The following is a 27,986-nucleotide window of genomic DNA, read 5'->3' as shown; positions in this document are numbered from 1 at the left end:
TTGATTTCTTCGACTAAACCCTTTTAAGGCTGTGCTCCAGCATGGCTGCAGTCATATGATCAAACAAATTAAAGAATAAAAACGGCCAGCAATTTTAAGGGAATGGAGAAAGTCGATCACATCAACCTCTTTGCTCAACCGCTACTTATTTTATCGACCCCACAATGGTGAAAGACAAAGTTGGCCTCGACCGAATTTGAACTCAGAACATTAAGACAGACGAAATGCCGCTACGTAGTTTGTCCGGCGTGCTAATAAAGCTTCCAACTCGCCGCCATAAATATTAGTTTCAAGATTTGGCCCAAGGCCAGCAATTTTGAGGCAGGGAGTTAGTCGATTATATGAACCCCAGTGTTTAGCTGGTACTTATTTTATCGACCTCGAAAGGATGAAAGGCAAAGTCGACCTCAGCGGAATTTAAACTCAGAACATAAAGAGAGACGAAATGCCGCTAAACAATTTGCACGGCGTGCTAAAGTTTCTTATTTCTTTATTGCCCACAAGGGGCTAAACATAGAGGGGACAAAAAAGGACAGACAAACGGATTAAGTCGATTACATCGACCCCAGTGCGTAACTGGTACTTAATTTATCGACCCCGAAAGGATGAAAGGCAAAGTCGACCTCGGTAGAATTTGAACTCAGAACGTAACGGCAGACGAAATACCTATTTCTTTACTACCCACAATGTGCTAAACACAGGGAGGACAAACAAGGACAGACAAACGGATTAAGTCGATTATATCGAGTCCAGTGTGTAACTGGTACTTATTTAATCGACCCCGAAAGAATGAAAGGCTAAGTCGACCTCGGCGGAATTTGAACTCAGAACGTAACGGCAGACGAAATACCGCTAAGCATTTCGTCCGGAGTGTTAATGACTCTGCCAGCTCGCCGACTTAGTTACAGTTGTAATATTCTTAATTGGACTCTAAATGAAATTGAAAGACTAGAAGAAAATTAATGCCTGCAATTAGATACACATTCCAGAATCTGACGTTAAAATATATCTACCACGAATACGAACAGGTATATTCCCCATGTACATAGAAATATGATATTCACAGGAGGACGATGAAAATATCTAATAGAAAATACTAGAAAATTAATCAAGTAAGGAAAATACTATTTCTTTTTCTAGGAAGCCAACAAATACAAAACAAAGCGAAATGACAGCTGCAAGGAGAAAGATACAAGAAAAGAAATCGCAAAAATAGCTAAAACCTGAGTTTAAAATGTGGCTACAGAATGCCATGCAAAAGCAATGGCAAGAAAAGCCCCAAAACTGTTGTTAAATAAATTAAAAAAAAAAACACACTACTTGACACTTCACGCTTATTAGGTCGAGCTTTATAAATACTATAGAAAATAGAAAATGAAAAACAACATTGCATAGATCTAATGCACACAGAGTTTTGTTCGATAGTACAGTGAAAGCAAGGAATACAAAAAGCATTAAAAAAAAATCACCAATCACTACTACTACTACTACAACCAAGCGAAATGTTTCGCGGCATGTCGTCCGTCTTTACGTTATGAGTTCAAATTCCGCCGAGGTCGAATTTGCCTTTCATGCTTTAGGAGTCGATAAAATAAGTACTAATTGAACAGCAGGGTCGACTTACCCCATCCTCCGAACTTGCTGGCCTTGTGCCAAAATTTGATATTACTACTACTATTATTATTATTATTATTATTATTATTATTATTATTATTATTATTATTATTAACATCCTGAGTCTAAATGTCGCCGAGGTCGACTTTGCTTTAATCCTTTCGGGGTCGATAAAATTAGTACCAGTCAAGTATTGGGTAAATGTAATTGACTAATTCCCTCACTACAAATTTCAAGCCTTGTACTTATAGAAGAACGGATTCTTCTTCTTCTTCTTCTTCTTCTTCTTCTTATTATTATTATTATTATTATTATTATTATTATTATTATTATTATTATAACTATTTGATATTTGGTAGATTGAGGCAAATTTCTACTGCATCACCTGCTACACCTCTGAGTTTCTGGGGTGTGTGCAGCAGTTGGGAATGTGCGAACTCTTCCCGGTACTGTATTGTGTTAGCTTCTTTAACCTGTCGTAACTTTATCTGTTTGAGTCTCCAAAAGTTGTTAATTGTATAATTTTGTTACAAAACGCTTGTTGAAGCTACCAGCATTGCATAAGGTGGTTGCCCTGTTTGTCTGTGTCCCTTTAGGGGCTCGAATTCAGAATGAAAAATATTCATTTTGTTCCGGAAAACAAAGTTTAAAAACCAATCGAGACGTCCTCCCTGCCCAGTGACATGGAAAAGGAAATCATCAGAAGCTCTGATAGTGATTTACAATATACGTCAGTGTCCACCACCTTCACCCCTCAAATGGAAGGGGTGGTGAGCACACACCAGTTCAAAATTCAATGGACCTCTCTGCCATTAACAGGATCAGCAGCAACAACATCAACATGAAATTGGTTTACTTCAATAAAAGTGACAATACCACGGACATCAACCAATAGCGATAACAATACGACCACGAACACTGTTCAGCTGTAGAGAATGTGATGTTTTTAGACCAGTCGCTGTGTATGCCCCGACTGAAGCGGGGCAACCAGATTTCATCAGATGTTTGGGAGTTTTCCTTGAGACATCTCGCTCTTTAGTGCTAGTTGGCGACTGGAACGCTATCTTGGACGCACACCTGGACAGGGTGAGGCTAGCCGATACGAGAGTGGGGTGTAAAAGCTTCACAAACCTGCACAGTCGCTTCCAACTGGCTGACAAGTACCGACTGGATTTCCCGAATGTGCTAATGAAAAGAGCTATTAGAGGGGAGATGTCCAGGTTTAGTAAAGAATTACAGTAGAGGAATCTAGAATAGAGGGCGACCTGGTTAGCAAGATGTGCTTAGAAGTGGCATAGCGAGATTGGCCCTTGGTCAAGTCCTTCATGCCAAGCATGAAGGTTGCGTTGTCAGAGCTAGAACGCGTGTGCTAAGACACGAGAAAATGAAATCAGTTCGATGGGCTCGGGTGGCGGTGGAGGCGCAGCGTGACAACACTGCCACAATTCGGTCTTTGACGGGCCGAGACAGGCGCATAGTGCACGATTCTAAGCGGATGTGTGCGGAGATTTAGCAGCACTTTGCCAAGCTGTAAGGAGCGCGCGGTGATTCGGTAACAGGTGGTGGAGTTTACCTCCTGCGTCAGCACATACCACGCCCTTTGGCCAAGGGTGCGGAGTTCTGCGAGATGCTGATAACAGCCGAAGACATACAGGACGCGATGACAAACTGCACAAAGAAGAAGTCTCCAGGGCTGGTCATCAACCCTTATCTGTTCAGTGATTTCTTGACTAATATCTACAACAGCTGGCAGCAGAACGGGGGAATTCTCAGTGCTGGAATGGTGGTGCAGCTGAGAAATGACCCGAACAAGTGGGACCAAATAAATCATTTTAGACCCGTAATTCTACTGAACGCAGATTACAAGATTTGGGCCAAGGTATTAGCCAGGAGGCTGGCGCTTGTCGTCGATAAACTGGTCGGTGATGTGTAGACATGCGTTATCCCGAACAGATCTATCCACAACAAATTACACCATATGCGTTACATCATAGAGAGGGTAGGTAAAGAACTTGGCATGGGGAGACCCTGATCAGTTTAGATCAATCAAAAGCTTTTGAAAGGGTTGGCCACCAATACTTGGAGGCCGTCCTCGCGGAGGCCGGTTGCGGCCTCATCTTCAGCGGTCATGTGAAGTAGGATGCGAAAGGTTCGTCAGCGTAATAGTGTCGGACATCTCGGAAATCGAGGTGACAGGCACTATTCTAAAGGAGAACGAAGCGGATACAGGAGTAAAGATTAACCAAATGAAGTTGGTGGTCCTGCAGCTGGCTACCTGGAGAATCAGGTCCATGCCGTCCGACGGCGCTGGACGGAAGGACCGGTTACGTTGCTGGTGGTCTGGTTTGCTCTGGACCTTCAGATAAGAACTGGAGGAGACAACGAGCAAGGTGGCTAGTATTACTCAGAAATGAGCAGAGAGGAGATGGCAAATGCGTACATCGCTTCTGTCATCAATCACCACCTGACCATCGTCCCTTACTCTGCATCGTGGCTGTTCAAGCTTGAACTCTTGCTCTTCCGCCTTATGTGAAAGGGGCGTGTTCTGCTGAAAGGTAAACTGGGCATCCTATGGTTAATGATGCGCAGACATGCGCTGAGGCTGTGACATCTCCAACGTATCCCGAGTCGCCGCGCGCCGTTTACCAGGATTTCCCGCAGCTCGTCTAATTGACGGAGCTACAGTCCTGAATCAAGCATTGACCGAGAAAGGGTGCTTGGCACCTGCAGTGTCGACAAGTGCTCACAGCTCTCTACCAGTCGGGCAATGCGGTTGGTGGAGGTTACACAATGGAACCCCACCACCACAAATTTTATGTCAATCCTACCTGTTTTGTACATGTTAATCTTGAAAAACATTGAAAAAGATTGTTGTTAATGATTTTTCATTTTTCATTTTTTTTTGTAGATAATTATTTTCCGTAAGATATTTTTGTAATCATAATAATTATTGTGGTTTTGGTCAATATATTTCATTCGATTTTGGGTGGTTTATTCTAACTTTTAACATTAACGTACTTTTTCTTACTATTCGTGCTAATTCACTTCCTTTTTAAGTATACTATAACTATGCTGGAGCGCCTTTTAATAACTGCTATCTTGTTAACAGTGAGGTGATCTGTAAATATTAATGTGAAGTGTTTGTGATATTCTTTCGTAACCTTTTCTTTGATTCGTGCTTGTCTAGTTCGCTAGTTCTTAAGTGCATTTTTTTCCATTCAATTATTTTAATATCTGTCATGTATATAGTAATACAGATTTTGATCTTGTGGTATAAAGGTTTTCATTGTTTTCATGAAATTTACACTTTTAATGGTTTAGTTGGCACATTCGTCTCTCTCTCTTTTACTCTTTTACTTGTTTCAGTCAGTTGACTGCGGCCATGCTGGAGCACCGCCTTTAGTCGAGCAAATCGACCCCGGGACTTATTCTTTGTAAGCCTAGTACTTATTCTATCGGTCTTTTTTGCCGAACCGCTAAGTGACGGGGACGTAAACACACCAGCATCGGTTGTCAAGCAATGCTAGTGGGACAAACACAGACACACAAACACGCACACACATACATATATATATACATATATACGACAGGCTTCTTTCAGTTTCTGTCTACCAAATCCACTCACAAGGCATTGGTCGGCCCGGGGCTATAGCAGAAGACACTTGCCCAAGATGCCACGCAGTGGGACTGAACACGGAACCACGTGGTTGGTTAGCAAGCTACTTACCACACAGCCACTCCTGCGCCTATTTTCCTAGTCCTATTTTCATGTAAATGCTTTTATTAATCTACGCATAGTTTGCTGCAAGGTTCCAGTTTATTTTAGTATAAGAAAGAAATATTTATCAGTTACTTGTTTTCCACTTGGGGCGGTCAGATCGATAAATTTTTAAATTTTTTAAATTTTGTGAATTAGCTGTATGAAACTTGATAACAAACACAATATTAGGATTGTAATTACTATCAGCATAATCGTATCGGATTCTTCAACGTTGGTCTTAGGGTAAGAAATATATGTATTTCTTAATTAGCTTCTAATTTTCGTTGTAATTGCTTTAAAAATGGACTTTGTATATTTTCTCTATTACTTTGGTTTCTGTGAAGAGCTCCATGTTCTCTTTAATACACCAGATCTTTGTCCCGAACTGCCAGTTCGGGATAAACACTATTGGCACAAAAGTGCTGACAGTCTGATCAGTCCAAGATGAACATAGATCAACAAGACCAGCCGTTTTCTTCTGTTTCCTCAAGCGATTAATGTTTCCTATGATCCTGTTTACTCTCAAAAAGAATCTGGGGTACTATTTGTACGCGTGAACGTCGTTTGTGTTACTGTTTATATTGCTTTTTTTTCTTTTTTCTTTTGAAGGTTGTCCTTCAATCATTGATTGTCCTACCCCGTCAACACTAATTTTCAGTGTTCTGGTATTGGTTTGCGTGTTTGTTGCAGAAGTAGTTTTCAGTTAATGTGGCATCTATATCAGGTTCCCATTATTATGTGAAGAACCACAAAGCGCAGGATCAGAATGTGGATATTCACCCTTCTGTGGGGGATTTCCAATAGGCTACTTGTTTCCAGACTGGGTCTATTCTTGTTGTGATGCCTTTTCAATTTTTGTTGTCACCCCGATGTTTTCCCACCCTCTTCTGCACTAAATCTGCACTAAATCTGCACTCCCCGCGGAGTGGAACTCTTGCTTGGCTCCTCTTGTTAGCCCTGTATTGGAAGAAGAGAAACTCTACCCCATCAGATCTTGGTGATGGTAATTTTGAGTTTGAGATGATCCCATCTTCTTTGTTTCTACTCTGGCTAATCACAGATCTGCTATCAAGTATAGCATGAATGCTCTGAAAACAGCGGGAAAAGTAGCTTCGGTGACCAGTAAATGTATGTTGCCACCCAGCTCATATTCTGCTTTTCCACCCACCCCTAAAGAGAATGCCCTCACATACACTTTACTTTCGCATGTATAGTAACTAGATATTTTGCCTTACACCATCAGAACGCTGTGATAGTCCTGCAATTTCTGTAAGCCCTCATATTTCACGCCAATCCAAGAATCAACGTTAGTACCAATATTTCTGGCGGCGACTCTCCTTTCTTTTTACTCATATCTTGTAGCAAAGAATCGCAACACAAGGATCTTGGAATACTATAGGTATAATAATAAGAGCACTAGGTATGATAAAAAATATTATCGAAAACATGCGAACAATAGTTTGAGCTCACAATGTGGTGTTGCTAGACAGGGACCACATTGTACACAAGTCGATTTCACTTCATTAGCACAAATCAAACAGTACACTTTCTGCAAATAAAACATACCCTGTTGTACAGTAACATTATAACCCCCACCCAAAAATCACAATACAACTCACGCAACATACACTCTATGGAATCACCCATAAATGATATAACACAATTCATACTTTACCCGTTCAATACTCATTGAACTAACTTAACACAGTCTTGAACAATTGATATTTGACATCATTTCACCAACAATTCACACCATGCACCAAATCTGTACAAGACATCAGTCAAATATCGCCAGAAACAAATCAAATCCTACAATTAAACAAAGGTACCTCTCCAAAATACAATTCTTCCCCAAATTCAGGAATACGAGGTACATCTGGTGGTGCAGTAAAATTGCATAAAACTGTAGTAACATAATAATGATAACAACAATAATAATAATAATAATAATAATAATAATAATAATAATAATAATAATAATAATAATCCTTTTAACGATAGGCACAAGACCTGAAATTTTGGGGAAGGGGCTAGTCGAGTACATTGATACGTAACTGGTACTTTATTTTATCAACTCAAAAAGGCTACTCAACCCGAAGAAAATTCTAACTGGGCCCCACCTGCAAGGTCATGCGCTGTTTATCTTGATATGAGATCACCATGGCGCGCGCATATAGTTGTGATGCATATGCCTGGTGTTCCCTTATCTGATGGGTAGTCATGATGGGTATACTGGGCTTCGTATATTCTACTCCAGTGTCAATTAGATGGCATGCGCAGCTCTTTCACTCAACAATAATAATAATATTTATTATTTCAAATTTTTTCCACCAGGGCAGTTTGGGGGAGATGGGGGATGAGTCGATTACATCGACCCCAGTGTTCAAATGGTACTTATTTTATCGACCCCGAAAGGATGAAAGGCAAAGTCGTCCTCGGCGGAATTTGAACTCAGAGTGTAACGACGGGCGAAATACTGCTAAGCATTTCGTCTAGCGTGCTAACGATTCTCCCAGCTCGCCACCTTAGAATTAATAATAATAATAATAATAATAATAATAATAATAATAATAATAATAATAATAATAATAATAAGCTCAGAAAATATAAATTGAAATCGAAAAAATGTGGTATCTCAAGACGATTACAATACCAGTGATTGTAGGAGCACTTGGAATGATCAAAAAAGAAACTGAAAATTATTTGAGGATGATTCCTGGCTTACCATCCCTGCAAGAAGTGCAAAAGACTGTTTTAACTGGTATCTCACACGTATTGAGAAGAGCATTGTCGCTAAGAGTTTTCTTTTTTTCCCCTTTATTTTCTCTGTTTTTTTTTCTTTTTCATTTGTTTTCCTATTTTTCTTTCTTTCTTCCACTTTGTTTTTCTGTCGCGTGACTTTGTAAATGAACAATCTGATATGTTTATTTTAATGACCTACCATTGTATACAGTGATTTTCTTTGCCCGAGGAATGGACACAAAATTGAAAGAAGAGGTTAACAACAACAACAACAACAGCAATGATAATAATAATAATAATAATAATAATAATAATAATAATAATAATAATAACAATAACAATTGTTACCTGCAAGCATATTTGTTGTTGTATTGGTCAGACATAGTGAACGTATGTTTCTCTTTAACTGAATCATTTCTCACAGTTTGGATATTAGACATTTCTGCATTAAATTGGACATTTAAATTGTTCATACGTTGGAAATCTGAAAGATATTTAACAAGTACATCAGCATGAGGAAACATTTCTTTACTGTAATAGCGCAGTTTTAAATGCTCCTTGTCAGAAAGTAGTGAATTCCAGTCATGTCTCATATTGAATTCTTTGTTCGTCCTTCCGGTATTTCTTTTATTTATACTGATTAATGTACGATGACGGGGGTATTTTGTGAAGAAATTTCCTGCAAAATAAGTTAGGAAAGTAAATGAGAGAAATTTGCTTACTTAAAATTATTTACATTCGTTAGCATGCGTCAAAATAAATTTAATGGAAACTATTTCGATAGAATTACAAGAAGTTGTTTTAAAACTTTAACGGACAAGTTTGGCGATTCATCTGCACAAATATGCTCAGGTCTGAGCAAAATATTTTCAGAAAGAAGTTGCTCATACATGCAATTCTCCTTTCTCCACATCACCAATGTTTATCCAAGGTAACGGCCGCTGACTTCGGCCAATAAAGCTCAGCACTAATGTTGCCGCCAGGACGCAAAGAATTAGAAAAAATACCGCAATGCAGTTTGTCCAACTTTGTGACAGTTTCACCAATTCACCGCCCTGGATTAGTGGGTTTTTTTTATCGACCTTCTCCCCACTACCACCAGATAATCTTTATATATATGAGTGTCTGTCTCCTACGATTTAGATTCCTAACTACTCCCACATTTTGCAGTGCAGTTTAGTCGTGATTCATATCGAGCCCTTCTGGGTATTAGCGCGCGTCTACGACGAGTCTACGATTTTAAAAATAATTTACCATCATTTTTTTTCCATTTTAATGCATTTTTTCGCTATTATATAAGGGAAGTAACTCTCTAAAAATGTCTACGATGTGTCAAAGATTTAAAAAAAATTCACCATCATTTTTTTTCCATTTTTAATGCATTTTTTGCTATTTTTTGGCTATAACTCTCTAAAAATGGTTATATAGTTATTTCCCTTACAAACCCGAGCAACGCCGGGCGATACTGCTAGTGGAAAATAATACGAACCTCAGCTGGATTTGAACCAGCAACCGAAGTCAGAACAAATACTGTGAGACATTCTATTCAACGCTCTGATGACTGCTGATTCGCCGCCTACGTTGCTTTAGAATTATACGCTACGATAAATATGGATGATGCGTTCAACATAGAAATTAAATTTTCCTATATTACCATCAGCGCAAAACGAAGCAATTTTATTTTTATTAGTTGAGAATCACGATGCATAAACCTTGTAATTCCGTTTAATTTGATATTTATATACGGACCTTATATTTATGTATATTTGGTGCTTGTATATCGACATTTCTTTTATCAATATTGTTTAGTCCTGGCTCTTTTGATTATAAGCTGTAATGGAAATGATATGATACACACTTTACCTCAGGCAGTCATCATAATCATTATCATCAGCATAAATATGCTTGTTTTCCAATTGAAACGCAATGATATGATTGCTTTTCAACTCTTTCCTGGAGCGTTTATATTTAGCTTTAACTATATTTAATCATATTTAGCTTATTTACTCTTACAAATTTACTTTTATTTATTCAAATAAATAAAACTAATTTTGGCTGTTCTGCTCTCTCACACATTAAAAGTTTTAGCTGTCTGCATGATATTTATCATGGTAGTTGTAATTCACTGTAAGTTTCTTCCATTGAGATTAGTAGCTAGTCGCTGCTTTTTATTTTATTTTTTATTTTTTTAGGTTTTTACCTTTACATTCATCGGAAATATAGATTTACAGTCTCATTTCCTCGTTTCTTAATCATCTTTCTAAACGGCGCTTTCCCCACAAGGGTTAATACAAAGCAATTCCCATGTTTTTCAATGTTGTATGAAAGAAGACGTTTTCAAACAAACTGTTTTTCTTTTGATGTAAGTTGGAGTCTAAGGTATAAAAGCAGTCATTTGTAATCTCAAAGCATAAGGCTATTTGCATATAAATAGGTGCATGAATATTAAGATATCGAAGCTATATATTTACCGCTGATTAAACAGATCTGTCTAGATGTTTATAGAGTGTTAACCTACAGTTTTTGGTTTGCATATATTCCATTGGAATACATGTGGAATAATTTAGACCATGCAAACACAGGAATAAGTGAAACTGCCCGATCTCATTAGATGGACTGGAGAAAAAATATTTGCTCAAGCGAGGATGGAAAACTCATTATTCATCAAAAGTAGGCGTATTTGAGATTATTGCTGATTTGAACTCCCAGGGAAAGAAATTAATTATGATAGGCTAAAAGCGTTCATAAATCTAAATGTCAAAAGTTCTTGAAAACTGGAGACTGTACAAAAGCATATCCATAGCTCCATCACACATATAACTAAAGTACTAATATCACATAGGTTATAAAGAAATATGTACAGAGAGTCTTATATCTATAAGTACAGTCTCGCTGTTATATTAGTCTCCTTAGTTTGACCAGAAACTTTGTCTTCTCGGTAGCTTAGACTTGTTTTCCTCATCAGGACTCAGTCTTTTTTTCTACCAATATGCTGTAAGTCATCAGCTGAGTACTAGTTAGTGGAATGTAAACAAATTATATCGGATACAACTCATTTACATAATTTTACATGGGGACGATCTGATTTTTATTGCTAAATATGCATACGAAAACATATTCATATGTATTTAGTCTGTCAGTAAAATTAAGCCCATTGGACATATTTATGAATTACACATATGTTTTCTCAAACGTAAGTTTGTGATTTCTGCCTGAGATGACCAATATATATCCCGATATTTTAACGCTACAATAAGTTGGACAGATTACTTGTTGCTATATCATGAGTGAATTCTCCCATGTCAATGCAATACAAGCAACATTGAAAATGGCCACCTTTAATCAGTTAGATGTCGGATTGATAAATGCTCCGGAAAAATTACCAGTGATCACCCTTCTCTTCAGATAGCTTCAAGTGAGGAGTCTGTGTTCGTGTTTTTCGTACAATTTCAAGAAATTCACAAAAAGATATAGCTTAGAAATATACTGCCTAGTTTTAAGTATATTTTCCAAAGCTGTTGAAAATGTTTCTGGCCGGTTGATGAAGATTTTAACCTTCTTCAAACAACGCATTTCCAAAAAAGCAGGTTTATTTAGCTAAAGTTATTGCTCCGATTTTACCATGGAAGGTAGTCAAAGAAATTAGATCGAAGAGAAGTGATAATAAATTATCGGAAAACGGACATTTTTCAGGCATCACGCTGTTCTTGAAGACTCCCTTAGTATTTCTGATTCTCTTACAATGATATGTTTGACGAAGCTGCAACATCTAGTTCCTCTGAACGGGACGTAATTTATCTTTGATTCTCTTGTAACTTGTTTGAAGGATGCTAATGGGAGATGAGAATGTTTGAATATTTCTAGGTTTTAGTATCTTAAATCAAGACATTACGATGCGATTATTAGGACTAGAACATAGAATTCTGAAATTTTCTGTCCGGTCGGAAAAAATAAAGAAATAACGACGAAAGTATTTGATGACAGAGATTATAGTCCCCCAGCATTTTAGCAGGAACTGTTTCTTTGATAAGGTGATTGAAAAGAATAGGCGCAGGAGTGGCTGTGTGGTATGTAGCTTGCTAACCAACCACATGGTTCCGGGTTCAGTCCCACTGCGTGGCATCTTGGGCAAGTGTCTTCTGCTATAGCCCCGGGCCGACCAATGCCTTGTGAGTGGATTTAGTAGACGGAAACTGAAAGAAGCCTGTCGTATATATGTATATATATATGTATGTATGTGTGTGTGTGTGTTTGTGTGTCTGTGTTTGTCCCCCTAGTATTGCTTGACAACCGATGCTGGTGTGTTTACGTCCCCGTCACTTAGCGGTTCGGCAAAAAGAGGCCGAGAGAATAAGTACTGGGCTTACAAAGAATAAGTCCCGGGGTCGAGTTGCTCGATTAAAGGCGGTGCTCCAGCATGGCCGCAGTCAAATGACTGAAACAAGTAAAAGAGTAAAAGAGAATGAATTTACTGTTTCTGAGATGGCAATTGAAAGAACTATGAGCTCAGGCTTCTTCAACTTACCGCAAAATTAATCTGAATAAGGACCTAAATTTTATATCACTTGTTATTTCCACAGTCGTACAAGATCATAAACAAACCAGGCGCTATTTCTATAGTAAATGGTATTACCTCTAAAAAGATCTTTTAACGATCCCACCAACAGATTGGTTTGTTTTCTGCTTGGTCAGGAATAATACTATTAATATAAAGCGTGTAGCTTATGTCTTCTAACAATGTGAAAGAAGACCATTATAACTCATTCAACCAGTAGTGGTATAGCCTTCTTAATTCTTACTAGTAAATTTTTTAAAATGTACATTATGTGACCCACCTCAGAAGACAGCAAAAAGTAATATCTTTAAGTTATGAAGGGAATTGATAGAGTGCATGGGCTAAAGTGTTTTTGCTGTCACTTAACCAGAAACGAATGTGTTCAGTGCGAGTGCTAGGATTAATACATTTCCATAGCACCATGATCAATAGCAATAACTGCGAGTGTTTTACCAGAAGCAGAGAAGACGTGAATGTTTTGTGATAGCCAGGAAAACACAGTTAAACCAGATAAACGGGTAATATTCTTTTTTGAAAAAGTCTTGAGGTAGATGCTGGACAAGAAACTTTGAGTTGAGTGAAAATATTAGACACAAATAGACTGGAGATCGCAACCCTGTTGGTGGAAATATATCGATTCTTAACTTTGCCTGAAACAGCTGGAGCCAATAGTGGTCTTTGATGTGAACACAAAGTTACATTAAAACTATTCTTATGAAAAATAGTTTCCGAAAACATATTGAAATATAATTTTCTTATCCATCTGTTGAAGTACGATAAATGTTGGCTATTCAAGGCACATGGCTGTCTTATTGCAAAAAATGGCCATTGGTTGCAGACAAGATCTTGTGTATAAGAGAAGAGTGTTGCTACAATGAGTGCTTGTGTTAGACATCTTTCACAACAGAACACTATATTTACATTAACGAAGTTCTTTCAACACATTTAGTTTAGATACATAGTGAATCAGCCTGAATAATCTAGCGACATACATTTCTTATTCTTCTGTGCCGGTTCATTTTCAAATTGAGAAGCAAAAGTCACAAAGCGTTGGATAGTTTACCTATCAACAAAGAATGTAAACTTGATGCAATAGACCAATAGCTAGCACCGGTAATCGCAACTAAGTTTTTGCCATTCCGGCCGGATCAAGAGAAACTACGATTCCAGATTGATATGGATATGTAATGTATGTGTTGAATGTAAGTATGCTAATTGAAGAAATGTCAGAAGCTTAGATTTGATAGCTTTCTTAAATAAATAAAGGTAGAGAAAACTTTGAAGGAAACAATTGATCCTTCTACCCGATTCATACTCATGTACCAGAACTAAATTAATAAGAACAAAGAAAAGGGGGCGGTCTTTTGGTCAAAAGGATTTTCAGAAACATTAAATTAAACTTTAATATACATATTTGTGTGATTCCATTTTATCAGTTATGAAATAACTGAACGTTTACATTTCTATTTTCACATTATATATTTACTTTGTTTGACGATGTATTCAGAGCCTCAGAAATAAAATTTAATCCGAATTCATAAATAAACATAGTAAATGCTAGCTTTTTAGAGTCTCTACATGAACTCTCAATCCGCTGGAAATAGCACTGAAATTTTGAAATTACAATGGACAGTTCAAGGAAAAGATAGATTGGTTGTTGTAGTTCTAGAAGTTTTAGACACACCATTGTTGTTTTAGATCCTCTCGAATGGGACATTTTTGATAATGGGTTTTTGTAATCTCAGGATTAAACAGAGTTAAACAACGTGAAGGTTATAGTAAATACGACGTGTGTGGTCACTGGGAGTGTCTCGGCTTAATCATTATTCATTTATCTTACAACAATACAGTGTCAGTATAGCTGTAGAATTGGTGTTTAACCCAATGTTTTTTTTTATGAAAGTTACAGAAACATTGATGATGGCGTCCAAATATGGCTGGAACCAGGAAAATAGCACTAAAGTAGGTTCAACCATTTAAAACACATTTTTATTTTTACAAAACAGAAAAAATGAAGTTAAAGACGGAAAGGTTATACTATCAAACTTATGTAATTTAAATTCAGTATATTAAAAAAATGGTAATCGTGTTTTATTAGTAAATTTTATCGTGGAATAATTTTAGTGTTGGAAAAATACTTAGCGGTATTTCTTCCCGCTCTGTGCGTTCTCACTTCAAGTACCGCCACAGTCAACCTTGACTTTTAACCCTATGGGTCGTTAAAATAAATATCAAACAGAGGGGTCGATGGTATCAACTAACTCCATTCCTCCCTTAAATTTGCTGATCTTAATCCTGAAGTCGAGGCAATTATTTTCACAACAGTAAGTTTGATGTTTCATTATTTCTATATAATCAATTGATATTTAAACAACGAGGGAGCCTCCACATACTCGATTGTAAACCAGAAATAACAGCTAAATCTCTCTAAAATCACACCCTACCAGCTTAAAAATGGAAGGACACATGTGATAATGTATGCCTAGATAAATCAGATGGCATGATCACACCTAGAACGCATTTGTTCAAAGATTTGATCGACTAAAACTGATTTGGAGCTATGTCATTATTCATTCTTCATTGCTCTCATCAAAGAATCCCATAAAGATACATCTGTTAATAGTTATGAGTGCAATAACCCAATATAATCGCTTAGAAAAGAGAACCAAGTGTAATGGCTTCGTTAGATGATTGACTTTGTCATTATAATCATCTCATTTGATTTTATCATTATAATAATCTCATTCGCTCTTGTCATTTTCTTTATCCTAATCGCAATAACTTGCATCTACATTCCTTGATTTCCATAAACTACTTAAATAAGGGAACTATAATTTTCATTGAAATAATTCAACTATTTCATGACTGAATATAAATTTGAATAACGCATACACCAATAAAAGTTAAATGATAATAAAAATGTAATGAAATTAAAGGAAGTAATTAATGAATTTCTCCACCAACCTGAGGTATTTGTTCTTTCAAAAATTATGTAATCCCTCCCAGATTTTTCTAGGAAATATCCCATTTGAAGTCCTGACGGTCCAGCTCCGATGATACAGTAATCATGGTGTGAGCTTGTTTGTTGTGTTTGTCCATCAACTTTTGTAAGACTGTTAAATACCAACAGAGCAAAGATGGTCCCAAATTGTATGAAGATTCTTTTCGGAAAGAACTGCATTGTTAAAGTCCTCACAAGATCTGCAAAAGAATAATAATAATAATAATAATAATAATAATAATAATAATAATAATAATAATAATAATAATAATAATAAATCCCACATAACATAAAATGCTTTTCATATAGGTATTTTCTCTTATATATATAATACTAGCTTGTAAATCTATGATAATAAATGTACAGGAAGCCTGTTAACTTATATATATATATATATATATATATATATATATATATATATATGATCATACATGCTGATCATATCATTTAGATAACTGATAAAATAAGGATGGATTAGACGACTGAGAGAAATAAGAACTATAATCATTGTTGAGGATTATCTGGTGTTAAATACTGAGGTAGTTAAGAACCAACGTAACTCTGCCCTCAAACACGAGGAAAGAAACTTTGTTATAAGTCACCTTGCTTCAAAGTTTTCTGCCTACTTTTTTATGGCTTTCTTTGAATATTCTTTACTCGTTTTAAAAAAATAGAACACATAACTTTAACAGGCAGGTTTATACAAGGGTAATTTGTAATCTGTCATGGTGTTTGTTTTATGTTTGGTAGCAGCACTTCTGTATAAGATCTTGGGATTCTTCATTCCAAGTATGCAGTTGATTTCTAGATCTAATACTTATAGAAGTAAACAGAAATTATTCTTAACTTGTACAACTTAAACTTCACCAAAAAGTTGTCAGAAGAGCATTTCGAAAAGAAACGCAATGCTGTTAAGCGTATTAAGTCAATAAGAATACAGTAAATGAAGCAATTGTAATAGTTAGCAGAACTAACAGGAAAATTAGTCACCCAGCTGCTAAAACTCCCTATCGTCACAAAAACCACTGAAACGTTTGATAATGTAGTCCTAGAAAAGTGGTATATTATTAATAAGATGGAGGGTCATTTTATAATGCGGTTGACCATAGGTCTGCTCAATCAAAGCTGACCTGAAGCTAAACAAAAACAATTATAGGAAGTAGCTAAAAATATAGTTTAAAATTTTAACTAACGTTAAGAATTGAAAGAGACTAGATACTCTACTTTAGATATGCAGGAAGGTACTAAAATCAGACTGGATTATACATATAAGGCATAGATAAATATATGACTAAAACGTAACAAACACGTAAAGACAAAGAGGACAGGACAACATCAACAAAGAAGAGGAAACTAGGAAGCGAGAGACCGACAACCAGAATAATAAGGAAAACAGTGACAGGAAATAAAACAAAAAGAAATATGTACACACATACACAAAAAAGAAAACGATCAAAGCTGCAGAGAGAGAAATTCAAAGTTGAGAAAACGAGAAAGAGAAGAAAATAAAAAGTGGAGAAAAGTAGAGGTAGAGAGAAGATAAATAGGGGGAAAATATAAGCATTGAAAAGAAAGAACGAAAGGTGAGGGGAGATGCGTGAGATAGAAGAGAGAGAAAAGAAGAAAGAGAGAGAAAGTGAGTGAGAAAGATCAACAGATAAGGTGAAAGATTAATAATAAACAAATAGTAACATGTTTGACTTTTTGACAAGCAGCAAGAAAGAAAAATCTATAGATAAAAATGAAAGTTTGGGAAAAGAGAGTGATAGAAATATAAGAAAGAGATAAGAAGACGGTGTATGAGAGGAAAATAGCGAGAGAAAAACAAAAAATGTTCTTACAACTTAAGCGAGTTTAGTGGAATAAAACGAGGTTGTTACGGAGAGAAGGTGTGAGAGACGGAAAATGAGTGGTGGAGTGCAACAATGAAGGATATGTGAAAAGTAGAAAGGAAAAGAAATGCATAGGATATAAAGTATGAAAGAGGAAAAATAAGGATAGGCTATCAGTGAATAAATGGGGAAAGAGGAAGACAGACGAACGGACAGACTGACAGACAAGCAGAAGGGAGAGGAAAAACGGGGTAGAAAATGAGAAGAGAAATAGAAAGATATAAAATGGGAGAATGTGGAATTTGGAGATATTAAGGAGAAGCTATAGAAAGAAATATTGCGAAAACAATGAGAGATTATAAGATTTTAAAGAAAATCATAATAAGCATTCAACTCAGCTAATTAACTGCAATAAGGTGTTTTGTAAACACCGCTAACTAAATGCAATTAAAAAAAAACATAATAGTAATAATACTGCTGCTGCTGCTGATGATGATGATGATGATGATAATGACGACGAGAAGAAGAAGAAGAAGAAGAAGAAGAGAAGAAGAAGAAGAAGAAGAAGATAGGTAGAAACGGTATACCATACCAGATTCTCTCTTTTCTCAAACTACTGAAATAATATTGTTTGAACTTACAGTATGAATTACATTCTTTAAAATAGCATTCCTGCAACTAACAGCAATAGGACACGACTTGTAGTAGGTTGTGTTGCAGAGTGACTTCTTCACAGGAAGTCATTGACAATATACACCCACTAGTTTCACCATTATTGATTTTCAATGAAACAAATGCTTTTGCTGTGTGACGTATATTGTTATAATAATCCAAATAAGCCTATCAGCTCTTAGCTTCATATATAACAGATCATCCTGTAAGTTATGTTTTTATCGTAGTATTTTCATTATTTATTAAAAAAATATTTCTCATCCGGTACCTGTTAGACAAGTAATCTTTAGCGGATTCTCAATACAATAAACAATTAAGTACTAAAAATAAAAGTTTTAATTTTAAAAATTCAGGTTTTAGATTGTGATTTCAGAGCAGGGACAATTACCTGGAGTTGATCTAGTAAGTTTTTATTCAATAAGCTGAATGAAATACTGCACAACTCATAAATAATTTAACTTAAGAAAAGAAAATCCATTGTTAAACTCATTACTGTATCTCGGGGAATGTAGGTCAAATATAGACCGCATTGGGTGTAACGATAAACAATATTTACAAAAACTTTTGCCTAATGTAAACAACACAAAAAAAAGTAATAGCGCATCACATTCATGTGCATGTATAGGTATCTATACATATATATATATGTGTGTGTGTATAGATTTACAATTACAAAACATATTTTGGTCCAACTTGTTCTTGTAAAATAAATAAATACATAAATGAACAAATAAACACAGTACTCTACAGAAAATTATTGCGTACTCTGTAACCTCAATGTTCAACTTTTTTTATCTATAACTTTATGTATAACCAAACAATGTATGTATGTATATATGTATATATATATATATTATATATATATGTGTATATATATATATATATATCTATATATATATATATATATATGTATATATATATATATATATACATATATATATATATATACATATATATATATATGCATATATATATATATACATATATATATATATATATATATATATATATATATATATATATATATATATATATATATATATATATATATATATATATATATATATATATATATATATACGCACACATACATATAATACATATTTCAGTCATTAGATTGTGGCCATGCTGGAGCACCACCTTGAAGAATTTTAATGGGGCGAATCGATCCCAATACTCTTTTTTTAATGTCTGGTATTCATTCTATCGGTCTCTTTTGCCGAACCGCTAAGTTACCTGGACGTAAAACACACAAACGCCGGTTGTTAAGCGGTGGTGAGGGACAAAAATAAATACAAATACGCACACACATATACGACGGGCTTCTTTCAGCCTCCGTCCCCCAAATCCACTCATAAAACCTTGGTCGGCCCACGGCTATAGTAGAAGACACTCGCCCAAGGTGCTACGTAGTGGGACTGTACCCAGAACCATGAGGATGAGAAGCAAAAACTTCTTACCACACAGGCACACCTGCGCCTATAATATATATATATAAACTGTTTTCGATATGGGGGTCCCATATTACAATAATACTTTACCTGCGTACAGCTTCAAAGTTACGATTAACTACACATCTAACTCATTCCTTTCAAAATAGCGATCAACCCTTGTAAGATTATTACATTCACAGCTTCTTTTCTCTTAAACGTTTCATCTAATATTCCAAGAAAATTTCAAACAGAAAAGCATTTTCCCATTAATTGCTACAATAAATTATCCAGCATGAAAGTAAATACAACATACTCCAGACATGAAAACTATAACTAAAGACTAAATGTACGTGAAAAATACTAATGCGTGGTCAGCCGGCCATACATGCGATGTAGAGATGATAATATATGAAGTAGATGTTAGCTGTGGTAAACCGAAACCCACCATAGAGCATAAATACTGCATTAGTATGGTAGGAAATATATCTAAGTTGTATGACTTTAATTATCCACGACATCTTTCAGACACAATAAATATACAAAAAACATTATTCATGTACATCTAGCGTTTACATCTTAGCTAAGTGTAGACCACACATTCTGAGACCCCCCCCCCTCGGTCACGACACTGACTATGGGACTGCACCTAGAAAGTTACCCTCCCTGGCACAAGTCCCGGCAAGATTGTTTATGGAAGACCAGCAGTCGCCCATGCATACCGGCCTTCCCTCTCCACGCCACCAGTGTTATCCAAGGGAAAGGCAAGGGCCGATACAGCTTGGCACCTGTGACGTCACAACTCATTTCTACAGCTGAGTGAACTGGAGCAACGTGAAATAAAGTGTCTTGCTCAAGAACACAACACGCAGCCCGGTCCGGGACTCGAGCTCACAACCTCACGATCGTAAGCTCGACCTTCTAACCACTGAGTCATGCACCTTCACACATTAATGAGCCTAAAATGTGATACTTTCGTACAGCTAAAACGAAGGCTAATGTTCAATAAAGTCTAGAATTCTGGACAGTTTGGAAGACAGTATTTTCCATGTTCAACTGTTTGATATGAACCCTTCGTTTCACCAAATTACATCCCTATTTCAACAAGAAATGTTATTAAATGTTCAAAAATATTCCCAACATAGATCGATAGAATGTACTCAACCTAAATCCGAGCGCAAACTAAACTTAGATTGCGGAGACAATTGTCTACAATCTAGCCTTCAACATGAAAGCACTGGCTTTTTACAAAAGAAATGACAATGGATCAACGTTCTTTTGTAATGTTTTTTCCCTTAAATTTATAACATTAGAGATATACATACATGCCTACATATGTATGCATGTGAATGTATACATGAACGTTCTAGTTTCATTTATTAAAAACTTCTCACCACGAGAGAAAGACTGCTTTCATTACCTTTTATTGGGTTTTTGGTAACATTACACACACACACACACACACACACATATATATATATATCTTTTATCTTTTATCTTTTACTTGTTTCAGTCATTTGATTGCGGCCATGCTGGAGCACCGCCTTTAGTCGAGCAACTCGACCCCGGGACTTATTCTTTGTAAGCCCGGTACTTATTCTATCGGTCTCTTTTGCCGAACCGCTAAGTGACGGGACGTAAACACACCAGCATCGGTTGTCAAGCAATGCTAGGGGGACAAACACACAAACACAAACACACACACACACATACATATATATATATATATATATATATATATATACATATATACGACAGGCTTCTTTCAGTTTCCGTCTACCAAATCCACTCACAAGGCATTGGTCGGCCCGGGGCTATAGCAGAAGACACTTGCCCAAGATGCCACGCAGTGGGATTGAACCCGGAACCATGTGGTTGGTTAGCAAGCTACTTACCACACAACCAATCCTGCGCCTATATATATATAGATATATATATATATATATATCTATTAGGCAATGCAGCTATGCACTGATTACAGTGATGAAGCATCGTGGGAAGAGAAAATATTTTTAGACTTGCTAAATATAGTCTAAGACATACAGAGAAAGCTTACAATCCACAAAAAAACTCAACACCACTATCACCACCATCCCACATCTCAGCACTCAAACAACACCTTAATGTTGCTTATAAATAATAGCTAGAAAAATAGAAAGCCTTTGAACTAGCACAATAAGCAACCACCTCGATTTCCACATTCCCAGTAAAGCACAATGCGTCAGCCCATCGGTCAATGCACGAAATTAGAGATCCTAGACATAGAGAGTAAGACAGTTGAACAAATGCTCCCCACCACTTTCGTCATCCTAACTGAGATTCACTTCAACAATTCCGACCCGGATACTGAGGTGAAGTTTACAAACTGCCCTATCGTCAGTGTAGATAACGAAGATAAAAAAAAATATAATAATAAAGAAATATATAAAAATGGAAGCCACTTTCTCAACTAGGATACAATTTCTAATGACTCTTGCTATACTGTATCTGTAGACAATAATATTAAGGACCCAAACATGCTTGGACTCCCCAGGCCATCTTAAATGCTTCTGTAGCGGTTCCAGAAAGTGCGTTAACAAAACCAAATCATTCATTCGAAAATGTACATCAAGAATCATATACCGTGGGGATCTCATTCTTGCCCACAACATCATAAGCGGAAAGTGTAACCTCTCGAAAGAGCTGTTCTTCACTCCTGCTCCAGAGCGTCGGCTGCGGGGTCACTCCGAAAAGCTCTATCTGCGACGATTTCATCTCAATCGAAGGAGAGGGGCTTTCTCCGTCCGGGTTGCGGATCCGTGGAATAAGCTGCCGGACGAGATGGTGAAGATGCCGACGACCGCTTGGTTCAAAGTCTCCCTTGACCACAAGTGGCCTGAACTCTTTACATGAACACCACCCTGTACATAACTACATGTCCCCCTACATGCCCTTGCTTTTTGCTTTTTGAGCCAAAAATTTAACTAACTAACTAACTAACCAACTAATATACATGAATGGCGAATCCAAATTTCTTTATATGCTTTGGCTCACAAAAACCCTGAAATCATGTTATCATATTTCAAGCTCAGTAGAGACTCTATTCAGTTTCAAAGGTGATTTACCGTGTCATAATTCGTAATTGATGCAACAAGGCACCCCAAAAATATTTGAACCTAAAGTTCGGTAACTACTCCAGTACCATCCTTTTCTCAATTGAAAAAATACTCTTCATTCAGACAAGAATATAGTACACTGTAACCTTAGTTACTAGCGTTCCAACTTTAGGTCAAACGTATTCAACGAAATGCACATAATTGTCAATATAAATCTGCACAAAACATTGGCTAATTCTTGTCGACTATTGATCAACATACGTTTCTTTAGATATCAAAGCAACTTAGCAGATGTTTGAGGATATAATTACGAATACACGCTCAGCACTCTAATTTAACTCGCGAACAAAGAGGTAAATAGGGCCCAGAGAGAAATATAAATGCTCGTTAGAAATATTAAATATTAAATTTAAAACATTATTCAACCAAAATACTTCCAATAAAACCCACAATCGACTGCAGTAATAATGCTCGAAACAAAAAAGAACTTCAGTTTCAGGTTTTATTTACAAGGAGCTGGGAGACAAATAAAGATCAGAATAAAGAATTTCTTAATAAAATAATCATGTATGCCAGGAAGGACAACATTAGTTGTTAGAGAAAAATGCATGCTGCTCTGGAGTGAAGTATCCAGAAATACCGAAGAATCAGGACATACGAGAGGTACCCAAAAGTAACCGGAAACGTTTCTTGTGGGACAAACTCATTGTATTTCAGGCTTCCACCGGTAGAAGCTACTTGATGCAAGCCTCAGGCATCAGTCTGCCGACTGTTGTCGTCGTCTGAAGTCGTACTGCCACGTGATGCATCTTTGTTTTGCACTGCTTCTTTCCTGTTCGCCGATTTTTGCGATGGCTGAAACGAAGGAACAGCGTGCTTCCGTGAAATTCTACTTTCTGCCGAAGAAAGTAGCGACCAAAGCAGCTTACAAGGAAGCTGGCATGAACAAAACACAAGTTTATGAGTGATTTCCACGCTTTAGGAATGGTCACTTGTTGCTTGAAGACCAACCTCGTTCAGGACGATCATCGACACCTCTCGAACGAATAAAAACATCAGAAAAATTCATGAAGTGATCTTGGAGGACCGTCAGCGAACAATTGACGAACTTGATATGACTGTTGTGTCCTACCTACAAATTTTGAGCGAGGAATTGCAAACGAAAAGAGTTGCAGCAAAATATGTGCCTCGCTTGCTTACGGAAGATCAAAAGTAGTCACGACTAAATGCCTGTTGTTAACTGAAAGGACAGTTTGAAATTGATCAGGATCTTCTTTCGAAGGTCATCACAGGTGACGAAAGCTTGTACCACGGAATTTTCAGATGTAGAAGAGATGAAGAAAAAAAACGACGGAGGCATTAAAAGACATCACTTCGCAAGAGTTCCACCACTGCTTCGAACAGCGGAAAACACGCCTGGACTGACGCATTGCTTCTAATGGAAAATACTTTGAAGGTGTTAAAAGTGTAAACATGTAAGACTAAGTGAATAAAATGATATTGCAAAATTCCGGTTCCTTTGGGGTACCCCTCGTATAATGCCTGCTGATAATGCAGTTAGTAAGTTTTTTTTTTAATGTACCAGTAACTGACATTATTGATGTATTTAAAAAAAACTGTAAGCGCATCTGTAGCTTGGTGAAGAGCATAATTACTTTTCATTTTGAAATAAAGGTTCCTAGTTAGAGCCCTGTCGGGAACTATAAGTGCACATCGTGGAACAATACATCTGGTAGCGATGGAATATCAAAACGTGATGTAAATAAAAGCTGGCAGAATCGTTAGCGCGCCGGGCGAAATGCTTAGCAGTATCTCGTCTACCGCTACGTTCTGAGTTCAAATTCCGCTGAGGTCGACTTTGCCTTTCATCATTTCGGGGTCGATTAAATAAGTACCAGTTACACGCTGGGGTCGATATAATCGACTTAATTCGTTTGTCTGTCCTTGTTGTCCCCTCTGTGTGTAGCCCCTTGTGGGCAGTAAAGAAATAAAAAGTATCGTGGAGTAAGAGGATATTTTATACCCCAGTGATTATTGATGCTCTACAAGGTTTAGGTAAGGCCAACAATGGAGTATTACTCTGATATTCGGGACGATATTGTTGCTGTTGCACATTCAGTCATCCAGAAAAGTGACATCCGACTGTATTGGGTAAAGTTACTCACAGCCTCTGGTCCATGAGTGCACTGTCCACTCTATCCTGTCATTTCTATCGTTATTACGATGGTCTCTGTTATTCGGTACTGGCTGGGCTCACACCACTTCCAGTGAATCATTCTCGTTCTATATGCCTCTTCTATTATCAACTTAGTTGTATACAACACTCCAAGCCTTGCATGAATCGCTACATCCAGTCCTTCCTTCCCAGAAAACTAGATCATTAAAATTCTTTCTGTGCTCATAGCATTCCCGCAGGCGTTGACTTACATAGGTTCAAAGAAAAACAATAAATAGCATCACTCTCTCTGGTCTTGGAGGGTCTGGAAAAGCAATAGACACGTGCCCTATCTCAGACTCAACAAGTGGGGGGAAAAAACGTTATACATATATTTATGTGCGTATGTGTGCAAAGAGAATGAAAGAGAGAGAGAGTGAGAGAGAAAGAGAGAGAGAGAGAAAGAAAGAGAGAAAGAGAGAGATACAAAGATAGAGAGATTGAGTAAGCAGTTGACAATTTCGCTCCCTTAACAAAGTCAATTTAAACTGTCTACTTAAGATTTATTGTTACTTGATCAGAAAAAACCAAAGAACTCATAATAATACCATCACTGGAAATGACCGCAAACAAAATTAGGTAGTTGCTGAGAAATGAGGTAATATTTTAGGGAGATAATTTCCAACAGATACTTAAGGTTAAATAACGAAATATATTGCAAAAAATGCTCTTGAAGCAGCAACAGCATCAAAAGTTACGAGAGTCTTTGAACTGCTTAGTATCGAATAAAATTTCTGCAGATCAAAGGGAACATTGCTTCTAAACTTATGTGTATTGCCATAAAAGCTAGTCATATTATTTGAAGCACACTTGTTAAAGTATCCCACCAATTATGGTGACAATATCATGGAAATATATCACAACTGATACAAGATAACGAAGAACTGAAGTGATTATCTAACGTCCAGTCTCCGGACAAGTAGATGACCAAACTCTATGAAGTTGGAGAAAATGTAGATAAAACAGCCTTCCGTCTAATGAGGCAAACTGTAGTTTATGATTTCATAATGATTTACGATATATAAGAAAGCCTCCCACAAATATATTTGATGAGTTAAATATACTTTTACTTTTCTTTATATGAGCTATATTTTAAATATGTTAGTAATCTTTTTATCCCCATATGAGAGATATGAGAAGCATATATTATAAAACAAGACGGCGAGCTGGCAGAAACGTTAGCACCGCGGGCGAAATGCGTAGCCGTATTTCGCCTGCCGTTACGTTCTGAGTTCAAATTCCGTCGAGGTCGACTTTATCTTTCATCCTTTCGGGGTCGATAAATTAAGTACCAGTTACGCACTGGGGTCAATGTAATCGACTTAATCCCTTTGTCCGTCCTTGTTTGTCCTCTCTATGTTTAGCCCCTTGTGGGTAGTAAAGAAATATATATTATAAAACAATAAAACGAAACTTGAACTCAGGTCTTCTTTTACCAATCAAAAAATAATTTCTCTTTTAGATTAGAAACAGGTGATATTTTTCGAAACATTTAATTAAAATAATTACAAATATTTAAATCGGTTACATTTCTGTTATATTACTAAGGTATGGAATCATTGCCAATAAGCAGGTATGTCAATAGTAGTAAAGCAGCAAAAAAAAAAAGATGTAAGTTTGTTTACATTTAATTTACATGGTAGCTGGGACGCAAAAATAGAATAGTAAGGGGAGAAATAAATCAACTTTCATATCAAAATTAATCAAAAATTCGTCTGTCAAATTTGTTTTATAAATCTAGTAAGACATTCAAATTACAGTCAAATAGACTACTTAAAGACTCCGCCGGTTACGACGACGAGGGTCCCGGTTGATCCGATCAACGGAACAGCTTGCTCGTGAAATTAACGTGCAAATGGCTGAGCATTCCACAGACACGTGTACCCTTAACGTAGTTCTCGGGGATAATCAGCGTGACACAGAGAGTGACAAGGCTGACCCTTTGAAATACAAGTACAACTCATTTTTGCCAGCTGAGTGGACTGGAGCAACGTGAAATAAAGTGTCTTGCTCAAGGACACAACGCGTCGCCGGGAATCGAACTCACAACCTTACGATCATGAGCCGAATGCCCTAACCACTAAGCCACGCGCCCTCACTCAAATAGACTACTAATTATATCATTAATACATTTGCAGAACTGTAGATTCTGATTCTTAAAAATATGAGAACAACAAAAGGATGGTAGATTGGAAAACAGAGTAGAGCCTCACACAAAATACTTTATGGTATTTAGTTACATCCCTTCACTTTTTTAGTTCAAATTCCACTAATTTCGGCTTTGTCTTTCATCCTAGTATCAGTCAGAACCGGTGGTTGATTTACTCGATAATAATTTCCCCACCACCACCAAATGTGAGGCCTTGTTCTTATGTTATGAATAAATAGTAGAGCAACATGCATAGTTAAATATATTTGTCACTCATTGCCAAACAGCTTACTGAATAAATTTGAAGAAAAAGTTTACTTGGCTAGTAAGGACCTACTCTACCGAATTTAAGCTTTCTAGATGGATTTAATGTATCGCAATGTAATTTCATCAAAATGTTTTTCTAATATCAAAAATCGTTTAATAGCAAATGCTTACCTATGGAATAGAGAAGTTGAGAAATGAATGTCTCATTTGTATCACTCCCAGATTATATTGTATCTTTTTCAACAGGTATGATGTTATATAGAAATAATTGTGCCTTTCTAAAAACATAATAAATTGCAATCAGGATAGCTGAACTTCATTGCTTATAGGTTTTCTGCCAACATCTTATCCATTGTGATATTTGATGCATGCAATATAACTGCCTCACAAGCTTAGAAGGCTCTGAGAATGCCAATCATGAACGTCACTTTAAGGCTAAGGAGCGCAGTTGAGATACGGAGAACATATTGATTTATATAACATTCCAAGATGACCTGTTAATTATTATCAATTGCTGATTGAACTAAAGTTTTGTACAATAAAGTGTTAAAACCATAAACACAATGAAATGCCAGTAGTGGTTTTGACCTCATCTCTGTTGAGCAGGTATAAACTGAAGCCATGCCAAATCAGATGTCTAACCTCTTTCTAACC

General features: G+C 36.7%; 1 protein-coding gene across 3 annotated transcripts in view; it reads right to left on the bottom strand.

Annotated features, from left to right (window-relative positions):
* LOC115212402 (FAD-dependent oxidoreductase domain-containing protein 2) overlaps window positions 1-27,986 on the bottom strand; it is a 173,473-nt gene that overhangs the window by 47,896 nt on the left and 97,591 nt on the right. For 2 of the 3 annotated variants that reach the window (XR_004997707.1, XM_029781299.2), the window contains exons 2-3: window positions 15,636-15,872; window positions 8,465-8,795 (exon numbers count right to left, since the gene is read on the bottom strand). Coding sequence is in view for 2 of the 3 variants with exons in the window: in XM_029781299.2 (XP_029637159.1) it covers window positions 8,465-8,795; window positions 15,636-15,872 (568 nt within the window). In the remaining variant the exon portion in view is untranslated. Of the gene's footprint in view, window positions 1-8,464; window positions 8,796-15,635; window positions 15,873-18,145; window positions 18,308-27,986 lie in introns of those variants that run through there. The other variant, XM_029781308.2, reaches the window with a different exon arrangement.

The sequence above is a fragment of the Octopus sinensis genome, linkage group LG1 (genome assembly GCF_006345805.1).
Source record: "Octopus sinensis linkage group LG1, ASM634580v1, whole genome shotgun sequence".
In the NCBI taxonomy this organism is placed as follows: Eukaryota; Metazoa; Mollusca; class Cephalopoda; order Octopoda; family Octopodidae; genus Octopus; species Octopus sinensis.
The sequence above is the reverse complement of the archived record's forward strand: the minus strand, read 5'-3'. Positions and strand labels throughout refer to the sequence as shown.